General features: G+C 44.2%; 1 protein-coding gene across 5 annotated transcripts in view; it reads right to left on the bottom strand.

Annotated features, from left to right (window-relative positions):
- Positions 1 to 14,631, bottom strand: part of Nav2 (neuron navigator 2) — a 702,797-nt gene that overhangs the window by 380,964 nt on the left and 307,202 nt on the right. For 2 of the 5 annotated variants that reach the window (XM_048359783.1, XM_048359784.1), the window contains exon 1: positions 4,360 to 5,401. The exons of 1 other annotated variant lie outside the window; for it this stretch is intronic. In XM_048359783.1, coding sequence (XP_048215740.1) covers positions 4,360 to 4,617 — 258 coding nt within the window. In that variant the 5' untranslated portion in view covers positions 4,618 to 5,401. Of the gene's footprint in view, positions 1 to 4,359; positions 5,402 to 14,631 lie in introns of those variants that run through there. 2 more of the 5 variants (XM_048359785.1, XM_048359786.1) reach the window with 2 other exon arrangements.

Below are 14,631 nucleotides of genomic sequence, written 5' to 3'. Positions count from 1 at the left end.
AAAACACATCTCTCAAGCTTGTGAGTAAATAAAATGGACAGAGAGCTTTGGTGTTTTAAATCTTGGTTATAGAGGAAGAGAGTGTGAAAAATGGGAAGCAAACCTAATTATTCAGAAAGTTCGAATTTAAGCCATAACTCCTCCTCTTTGATGTGTGTGCTTACATGTGTTAAGTACTTTAAGTGGTTCCATGTGTATGCATTTGTATGTGTGTGTATATATACGTGTGTGTATATACATATATCCAGAAGTGGATATATTTATATGCAGATATATACACACATGCAATGAATTTCTAAATAAGCCACCAGTACCACCCTTAAAGTGGCTTTGGAAAATTAATGGTTAGGATAAGCAATATATGAATTATAAACATTCTTGCACATTGGCAGATAATCACATTATATGTTTCCCTCCAAGAACTGAGAAAGAGAAGAAAGGGAATAACACAATAGCAGAAAAATGCACTAATCAAATCCATAATCAACTTTGATGATGGAGCAAGGATTCTAATCAAAACACAATGGAGCAAAGGCGAAGTTGCAACAGGTTGTAAGCTTGGATCTGCACTCTCTTCCCAGGGGCCTCACCCACGCTTTTCTTTTTAAACATCTAAAACACAGAAGATTTCAATCACTTTTAATTACTTTTATAAAGAAACAAGTTGCAAGCTGAGCACTAGCTCCTAAAAGCAGGAAATATCAAAGTATTATAAGAATCATATTTTCCCCCTGCGACTGCTTCTTAAAAATAGGCTAACCTCTCTTTAAATAGCTCAGGAGTGTTCCTTATCTGAAGGTTGGCCAGAGAAGGCTTTGGGATTAACAGAGGGCAAGTGTTTAAAACAATTATTTGCACAGGGTCATAATTCATACACATGGGAACATAGAAGATGGTCCTTTTCAGGGGGAAACCCAGGTATCTTGGTGGCAGGAAGGGGATCTGGAGAAATGTGCTACTGCAGAGCAGTTTTCTCATCTGGAGGCTGAGAACCAGCTGTAGGTTTATAGAAGAGACTCCAGGTGAGGGAATTGAAGGGTTGACAAAGAGGCTGCACCTAATAGCTACTTGCCTCCCCTTGGTTGCTCCTTGTTGGGCACATAAGTTATACCTCTTAGCTAGATTATAACACCTTAAGCCCCAGGCTGTACCTTCCATGTCCTATAGATGTTCCAGAGCACTCAGGCAGACTATAGGCCTCCCTTGAGCTGGGTTCCCTGCTGGGCCGTTCTCTATGATCCAGAGCAAGTTACCGTCCCTTGCTGGGCCTCAATGAAGCTCAGTGGTTACAGTCATCGGTGGTCTTACAAATCAGGGCTCACTGGTGATCAGGGAGTATCTGTGGCTCTTTCTAGTACCATGGATAAGACAGAGACTAGAGATGGATTGTCCAGGTTTCAATTCTACTAATTCTACCTCTGCCATTCACATGGTTACTGAACTCAGGTTGGCCTCAATGTCCTCAATTGTAAAAGGGGAAAAGTTACACTTAGCTCATTGGATTATTATAAACAAATTATTTTATGGAAAGTACTTAGGACAGTTCCTGGCACAGAGGAAGTACTATGTAAGGACTTTCCACTATTATTACTGCTATTATTTTGCTATTATCATAGAAAATAGTTCTGTGTTACCTGCTCTAAGTGTTCTTGTGAAGATGAATTATATCATGCGTAAAGAGCCTGGCACATCAGGCACCCCACAGAGGTCATGCCCTTCCCTCTCCTTCCTGTGAGACCAGTACTGTACAATGAGGCTCCTGACAGAGGCCCTGTAAATCCTTATAAACATATTGATACTTTCCTCAGGGCTTGAGTGAATTAACTATTTCTTTTTATATTTAGAGACATTAATCCAGGTTCAATCTGTTTTACCTATTGGATTAACAATATCAATAGCTAGTTTTATTGATCTCTTTATCAACCACGTACTGCAGTAAACAGTGCTCACAACAATTCTTGGGCTGTTCATACTCATTTTTACAAATGGGAACACTGACACCAAGAGAAGTTAATGGATAAGTTTACCCTGCTAGTATGATAGATTCAGAATACCACCATCATCTACATGACTTTAAATTTTATGTTTTTAGCCACTACATGACCCAGTCTCTTGCCAGAAATCTCCTCAACAAAAGTGAGACCAGAGGTCCCAAAGATATCATTTGCCACTGATTTAATCATTTCCTGAGTGATGAAGTTCTTCTACTGATGAAGTTTTAGACTGGGGAACTACCAGATGGCAAGTCAGACACAATCCTCAAGCCAAAATTGAGGATTTAAAAAAATTCTGGAATGTCATGTAGGGATACCTTGTCCAAAGATGGCAAAAATCTTTTGCCAAAGTCAATTAGATCTCAGGGTGGGGCTATGAGCACCAAGATCTGCCATTGTCACAAAGTACAGCCCCTCTGGAACCTGGGGGGGGGGAGGGTATACTGGTAAGCCTGGAAAAACCCACTGGAAAGGGGCCCATTCACTTAGAAGTCTGTCCAAACTCTCCTCTCTGTCAGTGCATTAGAGAGCCCACTGAAGACAAGAGAAATAGAGAGAGGGATTCTGGGGATTGTAGACCATTAATGAAGGGAAACAAGGTCTCCAAGGATCAGGGTTAGGCCAGGTCAGTCCCATAAGGAAGAAGCTGGAAAGCTTCTTTTTTCAGAGGAGAAGTTGATGAATCACCTTTCCCAAGCCTGCCCACTGAAAATCCTCTAACAATACTTGTTAAATGAAGGTTCAAATGGTCTAAAACAGAGCAGCTTCTATGAACAATCCCAGTGTCTACCTTCCTGTCATTCCTCCATTCCTCCTCATCATGCTGGAGGGTGTGCATCACATTCAGAGTCACTATTCTGGCCTCTACTATACCTTTTAAGCTCCCACCCCCATGGATAAAGGGGAAACCCTTGCAAGAGGCATACTGGCACTCTTCCCTATGTCACAATCCCCTGAACAAACCCTGTGGCTATAAAACAGCAGAACATACCACCCTGGCAGAGACAGGACTCAGAGCACTGAAAGGAAATCTTGCCTTCCTCCCACACACCATCACTCTAAGCTGTCAGCTTCCAAAAATGTTTAGCAAGTACAGCAAGGGCCATGCTTATCAGCCTGGTGTGGGAGCTTAATCTGCTTTGAGGGCCTTCTCTAACCCTGTGTTCCAAAAGTCTGCTTACAATTAGCTTCCAGCACCAGTGCTTCCATCAGAAAGACTAGGAATGTGTTGAGCGCTAGCCTCTGATCATAGAAAGCTCCAGGAGAAGGTGGAGGCCATGTCAGCAGAGAAGTGCCTGCCAAAAAGGTCAGCTGGTTTGTTGTCACTTCCCCCACACCAGGCTCAAACCACCTCCCCTTCTGGCTTTCCTTCCCTCCTGACCAGGACAGTCACATCCGTTGGGTCAGTTTGTCCCCAAAAGTCCCTACTGACTGGCTGCCAATAGAACACAAGCATGCCCCTTCTCCCTTCTACCAGAAGAGGGGGAGAAATGTAGCAGGGAGGGCAGGAGGCCAAGAGAACCTGATAGGCCCTGAAGGATTTCCTTAAAAGAGATTGCATATCCAAAGCCTGTCACCCAGCCCAATTGGGTGATGCAGTCTCTGTCTGGAAAGGTAGAAGTCACCATTTCTCTTCCAGTCATTCTCCCATTCTCACTTCCCAAGTCACCTGAGCTACCACCCAGAAAGGAGGGGCTTAGCTTCAAACCGCCATTCTGAAACAGCCGTCCCCCTCTCCATCCCCACCCCCACAGCAACAGTCAGCCAAGACACTAGGAGTCTCCAGCAGCCCGCAGTGCCAGCACCTTGCCAGAATCCCAGCTTTCTAAGGATGGAGCGGGAACAGGCCATCTTCAAGCCAAGAGGAGAGCAGGTTCACTGCCAATCCCACGCCCTGGATCTTACAACCAGACCAGAGAGCATTCAAACCAAATGAAGCATCAAAACATTGAACTACAAAGATAGAACCTTTTCGGAACCCACAGATAGTTGCAAATATCATATAGTCCCTTCTTGGGGCCAAGCCCTTGAAATGCAGAAGCTGACATTTCTAGGGTCATACACGTTTTTGGGGAAGACCTTGGCAGTCTCCCATCCCCATCCTTCCCAAAGATGGGCAGGTGATCTCCTTGCCCAGCTCCTTGGATGAACCTTTGCCACTCGGGCCACACCCACTGGACAGCCCACTCTCCTTGAGCATCCCCCAACATGCCAGTCTAAGGAGGGTGGATCCCCTCTCACCCACACTGTAGCCTTTTCCCCTCAAATGAAGTATTCGCCCCCCCCCCCAAAAAAAAGAAAGCATTAACCCATTCTTCCCAAACTGCCTCCCCTACTCCCTCCCTTAGCACCCAACACCTCTCACCTGGGTATCGAACCCATTTTCCACGGAGCCGCTCTTCCGCAGCGGGAGCCCCTCCCCCGCCGGCTCCTGCAGCACCTGCGATTTCAGCGGGATCTGGCTAGGGTAGGCGGTCTTGCTCACCTCCACCTTGCTTCCCAACTTCAGGTAGCAGGGCTGGGGGCCGGTCCGAGCCGGGGGCACGTGTAGGATGGGCGCGGCACTGTGCACGGGTTTGGGCAGTCCCGACTTCATTTTGGAGGCTACCAGGATGGCCGGCATCTTCTCCCGGGGCTTCGGTTTTCCCAGCACGTCCCTGGCAGCGGCGGCGGAGGCGACCGCTAAAGGCAGCGCGGGCAGCAGAGCAGGCGCCGGGCCTCGGCCCGCGAGGCGCCCACCACTGGCGGAGAGAAAAAATAAAAATAAAAAAAGAACCCCCCAGGTTTGGGGAGCTCCGACAATAATCGGACAAGCGAGCCTTCGGAGTGTCCGGAATGAGCAGGGAGATGGGTCACGGCGTCCTGCCGGTCCCACCTGGACGGATGCTGCCGGCTGCAGCGGGCTGTGACGCCCCTCCGGAGCGGCGGGGGTTCAAGAGCTCTGGGCGCTCCGGGGTTGCCGCCTGTGGTAACCTTCCTCCAGAGAAACCGAGGCGTGGACGCCCATATTAACTTGTCATGGCATCCGAAGTGAGGAAGCCCCTGTGGAAAGACGGCGGCGGGCACCCCGGGGACGGGGACGCACGCGTCCCGCTCTGGCGGCTGTGGGTGTGAGCAGGTGAGGGAAGGAACGAGCCGCGGAGGGAGGCAGGAGAGGAGAACGCACGGAACTCCAAGACGTCTCCACCGAGGGGCGACTGCCACCCCAGCTCGCGATCACAGCAGTGTCACCCGCGACGCAGTCGAGGCGCAGCAAGAGCCCCGAAAGGTCTCTCTCGGCGTGACAGTCACCGCAGCCCAGAAGCCCCTCAGACGGATAGCACCTTAGCGCCCGCGGGTCTGCACATGCTCCGTGCGCTACAGAGCAGCAAAGGCGGTGGCCGTGGGGGCCCCACGAGACACCCCCCTGGATGCGGGGCTGGCGGGCTGGGCAGAGCTGCGCTGGCAAGCGGCCGCCCGGCTTCCCGGGAAGACAGCGCTGACTGCGGGGCTCTGCGGAGGGAAGGACGCGCTGCGGCTGGCGCGGCTACGGCGTGGCTGACAGCCGCGGGCGGGTCCCGGCACGCCCACTGGCCCACGACGCACCAATCAGTGGACGCGACTCTCACTGCAAAGGGGGCGTGGTCTCAACTCCCGGCAGCAGCCGAAACTCTGGGGCAGCGCTTGGCCTCAAGTACAAAGCAGGCTTGGTGGCCGGGCTGCGGCACAGCTTCCCGCCGCGCGCCTCCCGGCGGGGCTGACACCCCCGCTTTCTTTTGAAAAATGCCCTTTCGAACGCAAATGCCCGCCACGGAGCTCCACCGGTAAGATTCAGGGGAAGTTCGTTTCCGTTTTCAAATTGCACTGGTCACCTTAACGGTCTGAGTCTTCCGGAGGAGGCACGCCTGCAAACCTCGCTGCCTCCCCCGCCCCCCCCGCCCCCCCGGTTCTGGCGTGGTCAGGGCGGCTCCTTCCCTCCCGCGCGCGGACACTCCAGCCATTTCTTCTCTTTTCTGCCTGCTCTTCGAGGCAGGCCAAGGGCTCTCCCGACAGATCCCAGCTTTCGTAGGCTACACATTTCACTTAACTACCGTATTTTACGGGTGGATACCATGGCCAGAGAAACCCGCCCCGCCCCCGTCCCCTGCCCCCCCCCCCGCCCCCTCCTTCTTGCAACCTACCACAGACTTGTAATTAGAATGGTCTGAGAGGTTGCCTGACCCTGGCAGCGAAAGCCAAACCTTACTGGTACCCCTCCCTGTGGGCACCTCTGACCTCCTAGCCCCACAGGTTCCTTTAATTCCCAGGAGGACTCCTCTCAGTGACTCTTGCTGACTCCAAGTCATACAACATGGAAGACATCCAATAATCCAGGCAGGCCACAGACCTCATGGTTTCTGGATGACGATTCCTCCACCCTGAAGAACAGCCTGGATTTGAATTTTCATCCTTAAATGTTCAATTTTCACATGCAGGAAAATGGTGATTTGACTACATTTACCCACTGCACTACTGTCTGGACTAAATGAGAGTGCACAGCTGTCATTTAGCACAAGCACCTGGCAAAATGGGGAACCAAAGAATGTTGTATCTCTATTCGTGTGTGTGCACGCGCGTGCGCGCCAGTACTGTGGCTTCAACTCAGGTACTGGTCATTGTCTCCTTATCTTTTTTGTGCAGGCTGGTGCTCTACCATTTGAGCCACAGCTCTACTGGCTTTTTGCTGGTTAGCTGGAGATAAGAGTCTCAAACTTTGCTGACTGCGTTGGTTTCAAACTGGGATCCTCAGATCTCAGCTTCCTGGGTAGCCAGGATTACAGGCACAAGCCACTGATACCTGGTTTTGTATTCCTATTTGTAAATTGCAGCTACTCCTCCCACTCATCATCTCTAGAAGTCTTTTTCCCATTTCTGTTTCTTGGGTACAAGTTGCTACTTTATGCCCACCTTGTGCAGTCAGAAAGCAGGAGGATACCCTTATCAAGAATCTGAGAGTGGTGGCAGCCAACTCTAGCCTCTGGGTGGATGAAAAATAAATGTTTGTTGTTTTGGCCACCCAATGTGGGTTATTTTTGTTACAGAAGTTTCCTGCCCAAGATACTAGACCTTGAAAGCAACCTCCTTACCATTAAGAAAAACGAAGATGCCTTCTTAGTTTTGCCAGCTCCTCCACCCTCTTTATCTTCTATTCATTTTGTATTCAATCACTTTGTGTCCCATGCTTTCTATTCTAGAAAGGCTCAAGTACATGCAGCTCTGCATGTAAGCCTGTTGTAGTTATTGCCCTCTGAGTAGTCCATGGCACTTACCACTCAGCCCTCTGACAATGCCTCTTATGCAATTGTTTTTCCTTATTTAACTTGTTAATGTTTCATGAAACTAGGAACTACAATTTAACTTCCATAGATTTCCTCAATATCAACTGTAATGCTGTGGACAGAACAGCTACTCAGACTTATGAATGAGAGAATGTTAACAGCAATTAAACTCTGAATTCTGGTACTCACAGAGGTAGAAGAGCTGTAGAAACATACAAAGATACCTCTGTCTTCCACTTCTAAAGACCATGGAGTTATTCCCAAGTATTCCCATGGCTCTGATGCAATAGTTCCCCAGGTATGGTCCCCAAAGCAACAGCAACCACATCACCTGGAAACTTGTTTCAGAATCCCCACCCCAGGGCTAGGCATGGAGATGTACACCTGTAATCCTAATTTCTTAGGAGGTGGAGGTAGAAGAACTTGGGTCTGAGGCTAGCTGTATGCAAAAGAAAAGACTACCTAAATATAAACTAAAAAGGGCTATGTCTCTGATGGCTGAGGGCTTGCCTAGCAAGTGCAAGGCCCTAAGTTCAAAGGAATCCTTTGCCTTACCAACAGAACCAGACGCTCTCTAGAGGTAGATATAGGGAACAAGTGTAGAGAGCAATCTTGGTTTAAATAAATATTTACTTCTTTGATTTTGATATAGTAAAGTTTGAGAACTTCTATCTTAATGCATGTACCATGTAGTCCAGGCATGTCCAGAGCTGCTCAAACCTTTATGTGCATAGAATCACTGAGAATCTTATTAAAATACAGGTTCAGATTCAGCAGATCTAGAATGGGGTTAAGGTTCTGTTTTCCAAATAAACTCCCAGGTGATACCCAGGGTGAGGGTGTGGAGGTGACACTTTGGGTAGAAAGTGTAAGCCACAAGCAGCAAAAGTGTTTCTTCTCCAGGACCATCTATACTTAAGTGACTTTCACCTCACACTGTTCTGCAAAGGATTTGGGGAGATAAAGAGGGCAAGTCTATTAAGTTGAAAACAGCACAGTAGTCAACTGATAACTGCTATGGGTAGAGTAATGCAAATAGTGACATATATTTGCCATTTTGGGTTCAGTGGCAATTCAGAATCAGAATTAAATTAAATTTTCTGCCAAGCTTGTATTTTGGATTCTGAGATCTAAAAAAAAAACTACAAATATAAAAGATGGCAATACATTTCTTTTTAAAAATACTTTCTAATACTCTAGGATTTAGCAAACAAACGGGCATTCTGCTTAACTAAGATCTGATTTTAACTAAATTCTTCTTGACTGAAGACAAGTGCATCTTTTATTGTTTTCCAGATTTCTTTTATCTTTTCATTCCTTAATAACACTTGCTTTTCCCTGGAAAAATTTTCATCTACATGTTATCTTTCTTATAATACATAATTTGTTTCCTATTTAAAGAAAAAATTATTAGTTATGCAAACCAGACAATAATTATATGGTTCTTTTCACCAGATGCCAGTGGCTCACACCTATAATCTTAGCTACTCTGGAAGCTGAGTTCTTAGGATCACAGTTTGAAGCCAGCCCAGGCAGGAAAGTCTGGGAGACTCTTATCTCCAATAAACTATCCCTCAAAAAAGCCGGGATTAGAGCTCTGGCTTAAGTGGTAGAGCACTAATTTTATGTAAAAGAAACTCAAGGACAGCACCCAGGCCCTGAGTTCAAGCCGCAGGACTAGTATACAAAAACTGGCACACGTGCATATGTGCACACACCCACACACAAGATTCTTCTTTAAATAAGATCATTTCAAATTATAAAAATGATTTATAAATTTACTTCTTTCACATGGATACTGTGTTATCATGGAAGAACTCATTTTAAGTCAAAATGGCAAGAACTGATAGCTAGAGAAGTTTCTGACTTAACAATGCAAGCTGCTCTGGAAAAGACCCAGATTTTTAGAAAACATTTTTATAATCACTATAGACAAATATGCAAAATTGAAACATCCCAGTTTTTATCCCAAATCTGACAACTCTTCCCTCTCTTGGATTCTAAACTTTCAAAGTCATCCAAATGTCAACAAATGCCAATAATACTTATTAACAAAGTTCACAGGCCAACTGAATTTATACATTCCTCGGTTGTAAGAGCATCCTCAGGGTGCACCCGCTGTACCCCTCTCTGATCTTCAGTGTCACTGGTGATTAAGTGAGTGCCGACTGAGCTTCAGAGATTATCTAAAAGTGATCTACTCCATCAAGCTATCCCTCAGTTAAGTTAAAGATCCCATCTGCCTGATGTCAGAAGAAGAGAGTCTTGTAAGGACATCTAAACCCCAACAGTTACCCAAAACTGCAGGGATCTGGGGGTGGGGATCGACCCTCAAATAATTATAAACAGTTGAGGGGGCATGTTATAAATGTCTGGAATGATCTAAAATTGAAACATTCATGAGCATGTTTGGAATTTTTAAAAAAACCATACAAGTTTATTTTAAAAATGTGTTTCTGTGATAAGTTGGCAATTTATGACACATATATCAGAGATGGCACAAACTTTTTTGTAGTGGCTGGGTTAGGAAGCTCATTCACCCTCATTCACATCTCTCTAGTAGTCTGCTTATCTACTTTACTCACTGCACTGTGGACCCTTTTCCCTTTTCCAACGTTTTTTCCAGATGGGTCTATGTGCAAATCAATGTGCCGAACAATGACACCTCAGACAAGGGTCTTTCACCTGAAAATGCTAGAGTGTTTATTTACAGGTTCTTGAGGAAATGGCCCTAAAAGTCAAACACACATGTAGCAAGCCATTGGTTAATTAGTGGTTAAATCATGAATTCAACAAACACATCTTTGAGAGTTGTCTATGTGATAGGCTGTAGACACATGATGAGAAACAGATAATATTAAATTGTGCTCCCTACTCTCAGGATTCGAAGGATGACAGAGCTACTATTTCTATGAGTTACCTCACAAGCTGATAGAAGCAAACAAAGAAATTGATAAATGATAAATATGATAAATGATAAATACAGTCCAAAGTATACTATGAGAAAACAAAAGAGAGTCAACCATTCACAGAGTTATCTGCTGAATTTATTTAACTTACTAAGAAAAAGGTAGAAGAGAACTGGAGATAAATTTCTTTTTACACCCTAGTGTTGAAACCCTAAGGATCTATTCTGCTACCTTTGCAAGGCCAAGAACCATTCCTTTGTTTATATTTTGCCTCTTCACAAAGGATTTTGGAAAAAAAATCTATATTCAATGAAACTTTGGCTAAAGATAAGTAAATGTAATCATGGAGAATATTCCTATTTGAAGTTTAGACTGTGCCTACTGTAGGTGGGAGAAGGCTGTGTAAATAAATCTTATCCAAGGAAGATAAAGCAGATAGTACTTCTTTCCCAATTCAGGTGCTAGTGAATGAGCATATCCAAGGTCATGCTCTTAGAGATACATTAGTGATTGGCTAGATATATCAAGACCAGCCCAGAATTCAGGGATCAAGCAATATTCTTGTCTACTTTAAGTGAGAAAAACTGATTTCTGTGAAAGATTTTAGTATAAAAGGCCTGGAAGAATGAAGTAGTCAGAGCAATGACTCTGCAGAAGAAGCAGAGCAAAGTATATTAGTTTTTCATCAGTGTGACAAAATCCATTTAAAAGAAGAAATATTTATTTTGGCTAAGAGTATCAGTCCCTGGTGGTTTGACTCTGTTGCTTTGGACCTATGGCAGCCCTTTACATCGTGGCACAGACTGTATGGTGAGGCAAAGCTGCTCATTTCAGTGTCCATAAAGCAAGGAGAGAGAAAGGGGAAGGAGTTCCAATATCCCCAATGACATAACTTCTTTCCACTAGATGGTAACTCCTAAAGTTTCCTCCATGTCCCAATAGCACTAGCAATGGTGATGAAACTTTGAACCCATGTCCTTTGGTAGAACCTTAGCCAACCATAGCACATAGTAAAAACCTTTTCCCCAAATGACAATAAAAATGGATGTTTCCAAATACTTTGAATGACTAGGCTTTTTTCTTCTAGAGAAGAGAATTAGAAACAAAAAAAACTAACAAATAAATAAAGAACTGAGGTAGGAATCTTGATTTCTTTGGGGGTGTAAGGTCTTCTCCCTGAGGGCTCCATGTAGATGCCCTCACCTCATTAAGTCTCCACCCAGTTACCTGGGTAACCAGCAGACCTGGAGGCAGTTACCCTCCCTTTCCCTGAGGTCACATCCTAATCCACCTGGCCACACCCATTGCCCCTGCCCTAAATAAAGCAGGGCTGGGTGGAGGTCGCCCTCTCCTCTCTCTTTACCTTCTCTCCCGCCAAGGATCATCTTGGCCACAGGCCAGCAGTTCGATAATAAACTTTCTCTCCTGCCTGAATACCTAACAGGGGGCAGAAGGATAAGAACTGGTAAAGAGAGAGGACATGAGTGAGATCCTGAGTTTGATGGGGGAAGAAATTCAGAGTCAGGGATGTACATGAGAATGACTAGGACTTTCCCCACTATCTTATTTCTTTGCTCAGTAAGTAAGGTAGGATGGTGGAAGAAAATTGCAAGTATTCTGACAAGCCTTTGGAACAAAAAAAAATGCAAATAAAAGATGAGTATTAAGTGTGTGCGTTGGCAAAGAGGTAAAATAGAAGATGAAGATGTCTGGGCCTTCCAGCCTATACAGCTGGCTGTAGTTAAGACAGTACTCATAAGTTGGAGAAGGTCTTGTATTTAGTGTGAGTCTCATCTAGAACTCTGCCTGCAGGAAGTAAAGGTGAAAATGAATATATCCACACTTGAGGCTGTATCCTACGTGCAAGCTTTTAGGGTTCATTGTAATTTTTAATTCTCTACCTACTTTTTCACTACTATAGATAAGGGGGGGAAAGTAAACAATTGAGAGATCTATTTAATACAGTTTCAAACGATGCTTTAGTAAATTATTTCATCTTCCATATTATTTCTTCTACTTCCTACATTCCTACATATCAGACCATACAATCAGAATTGACTCAGAATGGTAATGACTCTGATAACTGTAATTTGTGAAGTTATTCTTACTTCATGCCTGAGACTAAGTTAAACAACATACACACATTATCTCTAATTCTCACAACAACCCTATGAGATAGATGATGATTGTCAATTTTACTTACAGAAAAATGAGACCAACAGAGGGTTTAGTATCTTACCTAAGATCTCACTGAGAGTTCATTGAAAAGCAGGATTTAAGCTCAAGTGCTTGAGTTCCAGCACCTGGACTCTTTTTAACCCAGATACTATCAAAAGAATAACATAATAGTGATAGTAGAGATGATACTATAACTTTCTGTTGTCTTTGGGATGGGCTGCTAGGTCTTGCATGGACCAATGAAGTGAGACTGCAGTAGGGCTTAGGCAGTAGTATAATGGGTAAGGCTCTCCTGGTGCAAACTGGAAAGTACTATTTTATGAAATGCTACAAAAGCTTTCATCTCCTGGAGTTGTGCAATGTGGTATTATTAATCATTTAGATACTTTTAATCAATGTTAACAGAAAGTATCAGAACTTCTGTTACTTTATAAGCAACATTGTCTTATTGAGAGAAAACATTCAGCCAGTATAGTTGCTTGTGCAACCCAAACACAGCCAGGTAACTGCCCAAAACACAGCCCCAGTGTCATTCTGTAGTGGCATCCATCAGACTGATATTGCTGGGTTGTTACTGGGTGTGGGGCCTCCAGGGCTGTGAGCTACAATGCTCCCTGGGCTCCTTCATTGCATTTCCTCTTTTGGTTACTGCTGTCATGCTGGAAGCCTTCATGCCTACCCTCTGACTCTGCCCAGGCATGGAGCCTGGTGAGCATCGCATTGCATCAAATTGCTGGGAGAGGCTCCTGGCCAATGTCTGACCCCTAGGGAGAGGCAGGAGCCCAGGGGATAGGACTCTTGGAGGAAGACTAAGCAAGTTAACTCTTCAAGGTCTGTGCTCAACAGACCTTGTGAATATCTTTTAAAGATTTATAGTTTTCGTGTATTTTTTTTGTGATCACCTTTGTTTAAATGTATTTTTCTTAATATATATGTATGTATGTGTCTGTATATATGTTATATATATTCATACTGCTATATTTAGTGTGCTAAAATATTTAGGTACATTTACAAAGAGATAAGTTTGCTTATAAAGAGAAGTGAAAGGATGGAGGAAACACATCAAACTGTTAAAAGTAGCTACTTTTTTCTGTAGAATCCAACCTAAATTAAATTTTTATTCAAAAAATATATATTGTTCATGATATAATTAACAAATGAAGGCAAGAAACAACAGAAAATAACCTTATTCTTATGTTTATAAAGATATATATGAATGTGTGTATATCAATCCATGTAAGCATAAAAGTAGTTTTATTTATTTATTTATTTCTGTATTTATTTATTGTGCCAGTACTAGGGCTTGAACTCAGTACTTTAGTGTGGTCCCTTAGATTTTTCTGCTTGAGGCCAGCTCTGTACCTGAGCCATAGTTCCACTTGTAGATTTTTTGCTGGCTAATTGGAGGTAAGAGTCTCATGGAAAAAAATAGTCTCCTAACTTTCTTACCCAGGCTAGCTTCACACCTCTGTCCTCAGATCTTATCCTCCTGAGTAGTTAGGATTAAAGGAATGAACTACCACTGATGGCTGAAAGTGCTAAGAAGCAAGATAAAGGACTATAATGTCTTATTTTGCATCATTTTTTCTAAAGGGGTAGAATTATAGGTGATTTTTAACTTCTATTTCTCTGGGCTTTCTTCGTGTGATTTTTCCAAATAAATAGTTTCATTTGTTGTAATCATTCATTAATTCAAGGGCCATTTAGTAAGCCCTGTTATGAATGAAGTCTTGTATAAATGTCAGTGATATGGTGATATGAATAAAACTAGATTAGATTCTTCTGTCCTCTGACTTTTCAGTCAAGAGCAATGAATCCCCTCCCCAAACAAAAAAAATTGCCATTCAAAATGGCAATGCTGTTTCTGTTAAAGGACAGTTGTATATGTAGTAAAGTCATTGACAAGAAGGGGTTCTTCCTAGAACAGCTTGAGACCCTCATTCCAGAGGCCCTGCCTGTCCTCCCTTCCTTCTGGGAAGCAGCTCCTAACAGAAATGCCTTGACCACCCTTGAGCAGAGGGATTAGGAAATCAATTGTTTTCTGACGGATCTACAAAGTAGGCTCTGTCACCAAGGATTCTGGCCTCAAGACAATTCTCTCTGCAGAAAGAGATGTTGAGGAAAGTGAGCCCAAGATGCCTGAAGTGAAACCTACTGGGCATGTGCGAAAGGGAATTCTAGTTCACGCTGCTTGTTGGCTGAGTTCCAGGCTGGTTTAAAACCTGTCAACAAAACAGAGACACCCATGAGGCT

The sequence above is a fragment of the Perognathus longimembris genome, chromosome 13 (genome assembly GCF_023159225.1).
Source record: "Perognathus longimembris pacificus isolate PPM17 chromosome 13, ASM2315922v1, whole genome shotgun sequence".
In the NCBI taxonomy this organism is placed as follows: Eukaryota; Metazoa; Chordata; class Mammalia; order Rodentia; family Heteromyidae; genus Perognathus; species Perognathus longimembris.
This window is presented reverse-complemented; position numbering and strand designations above follow the sequence as displayed.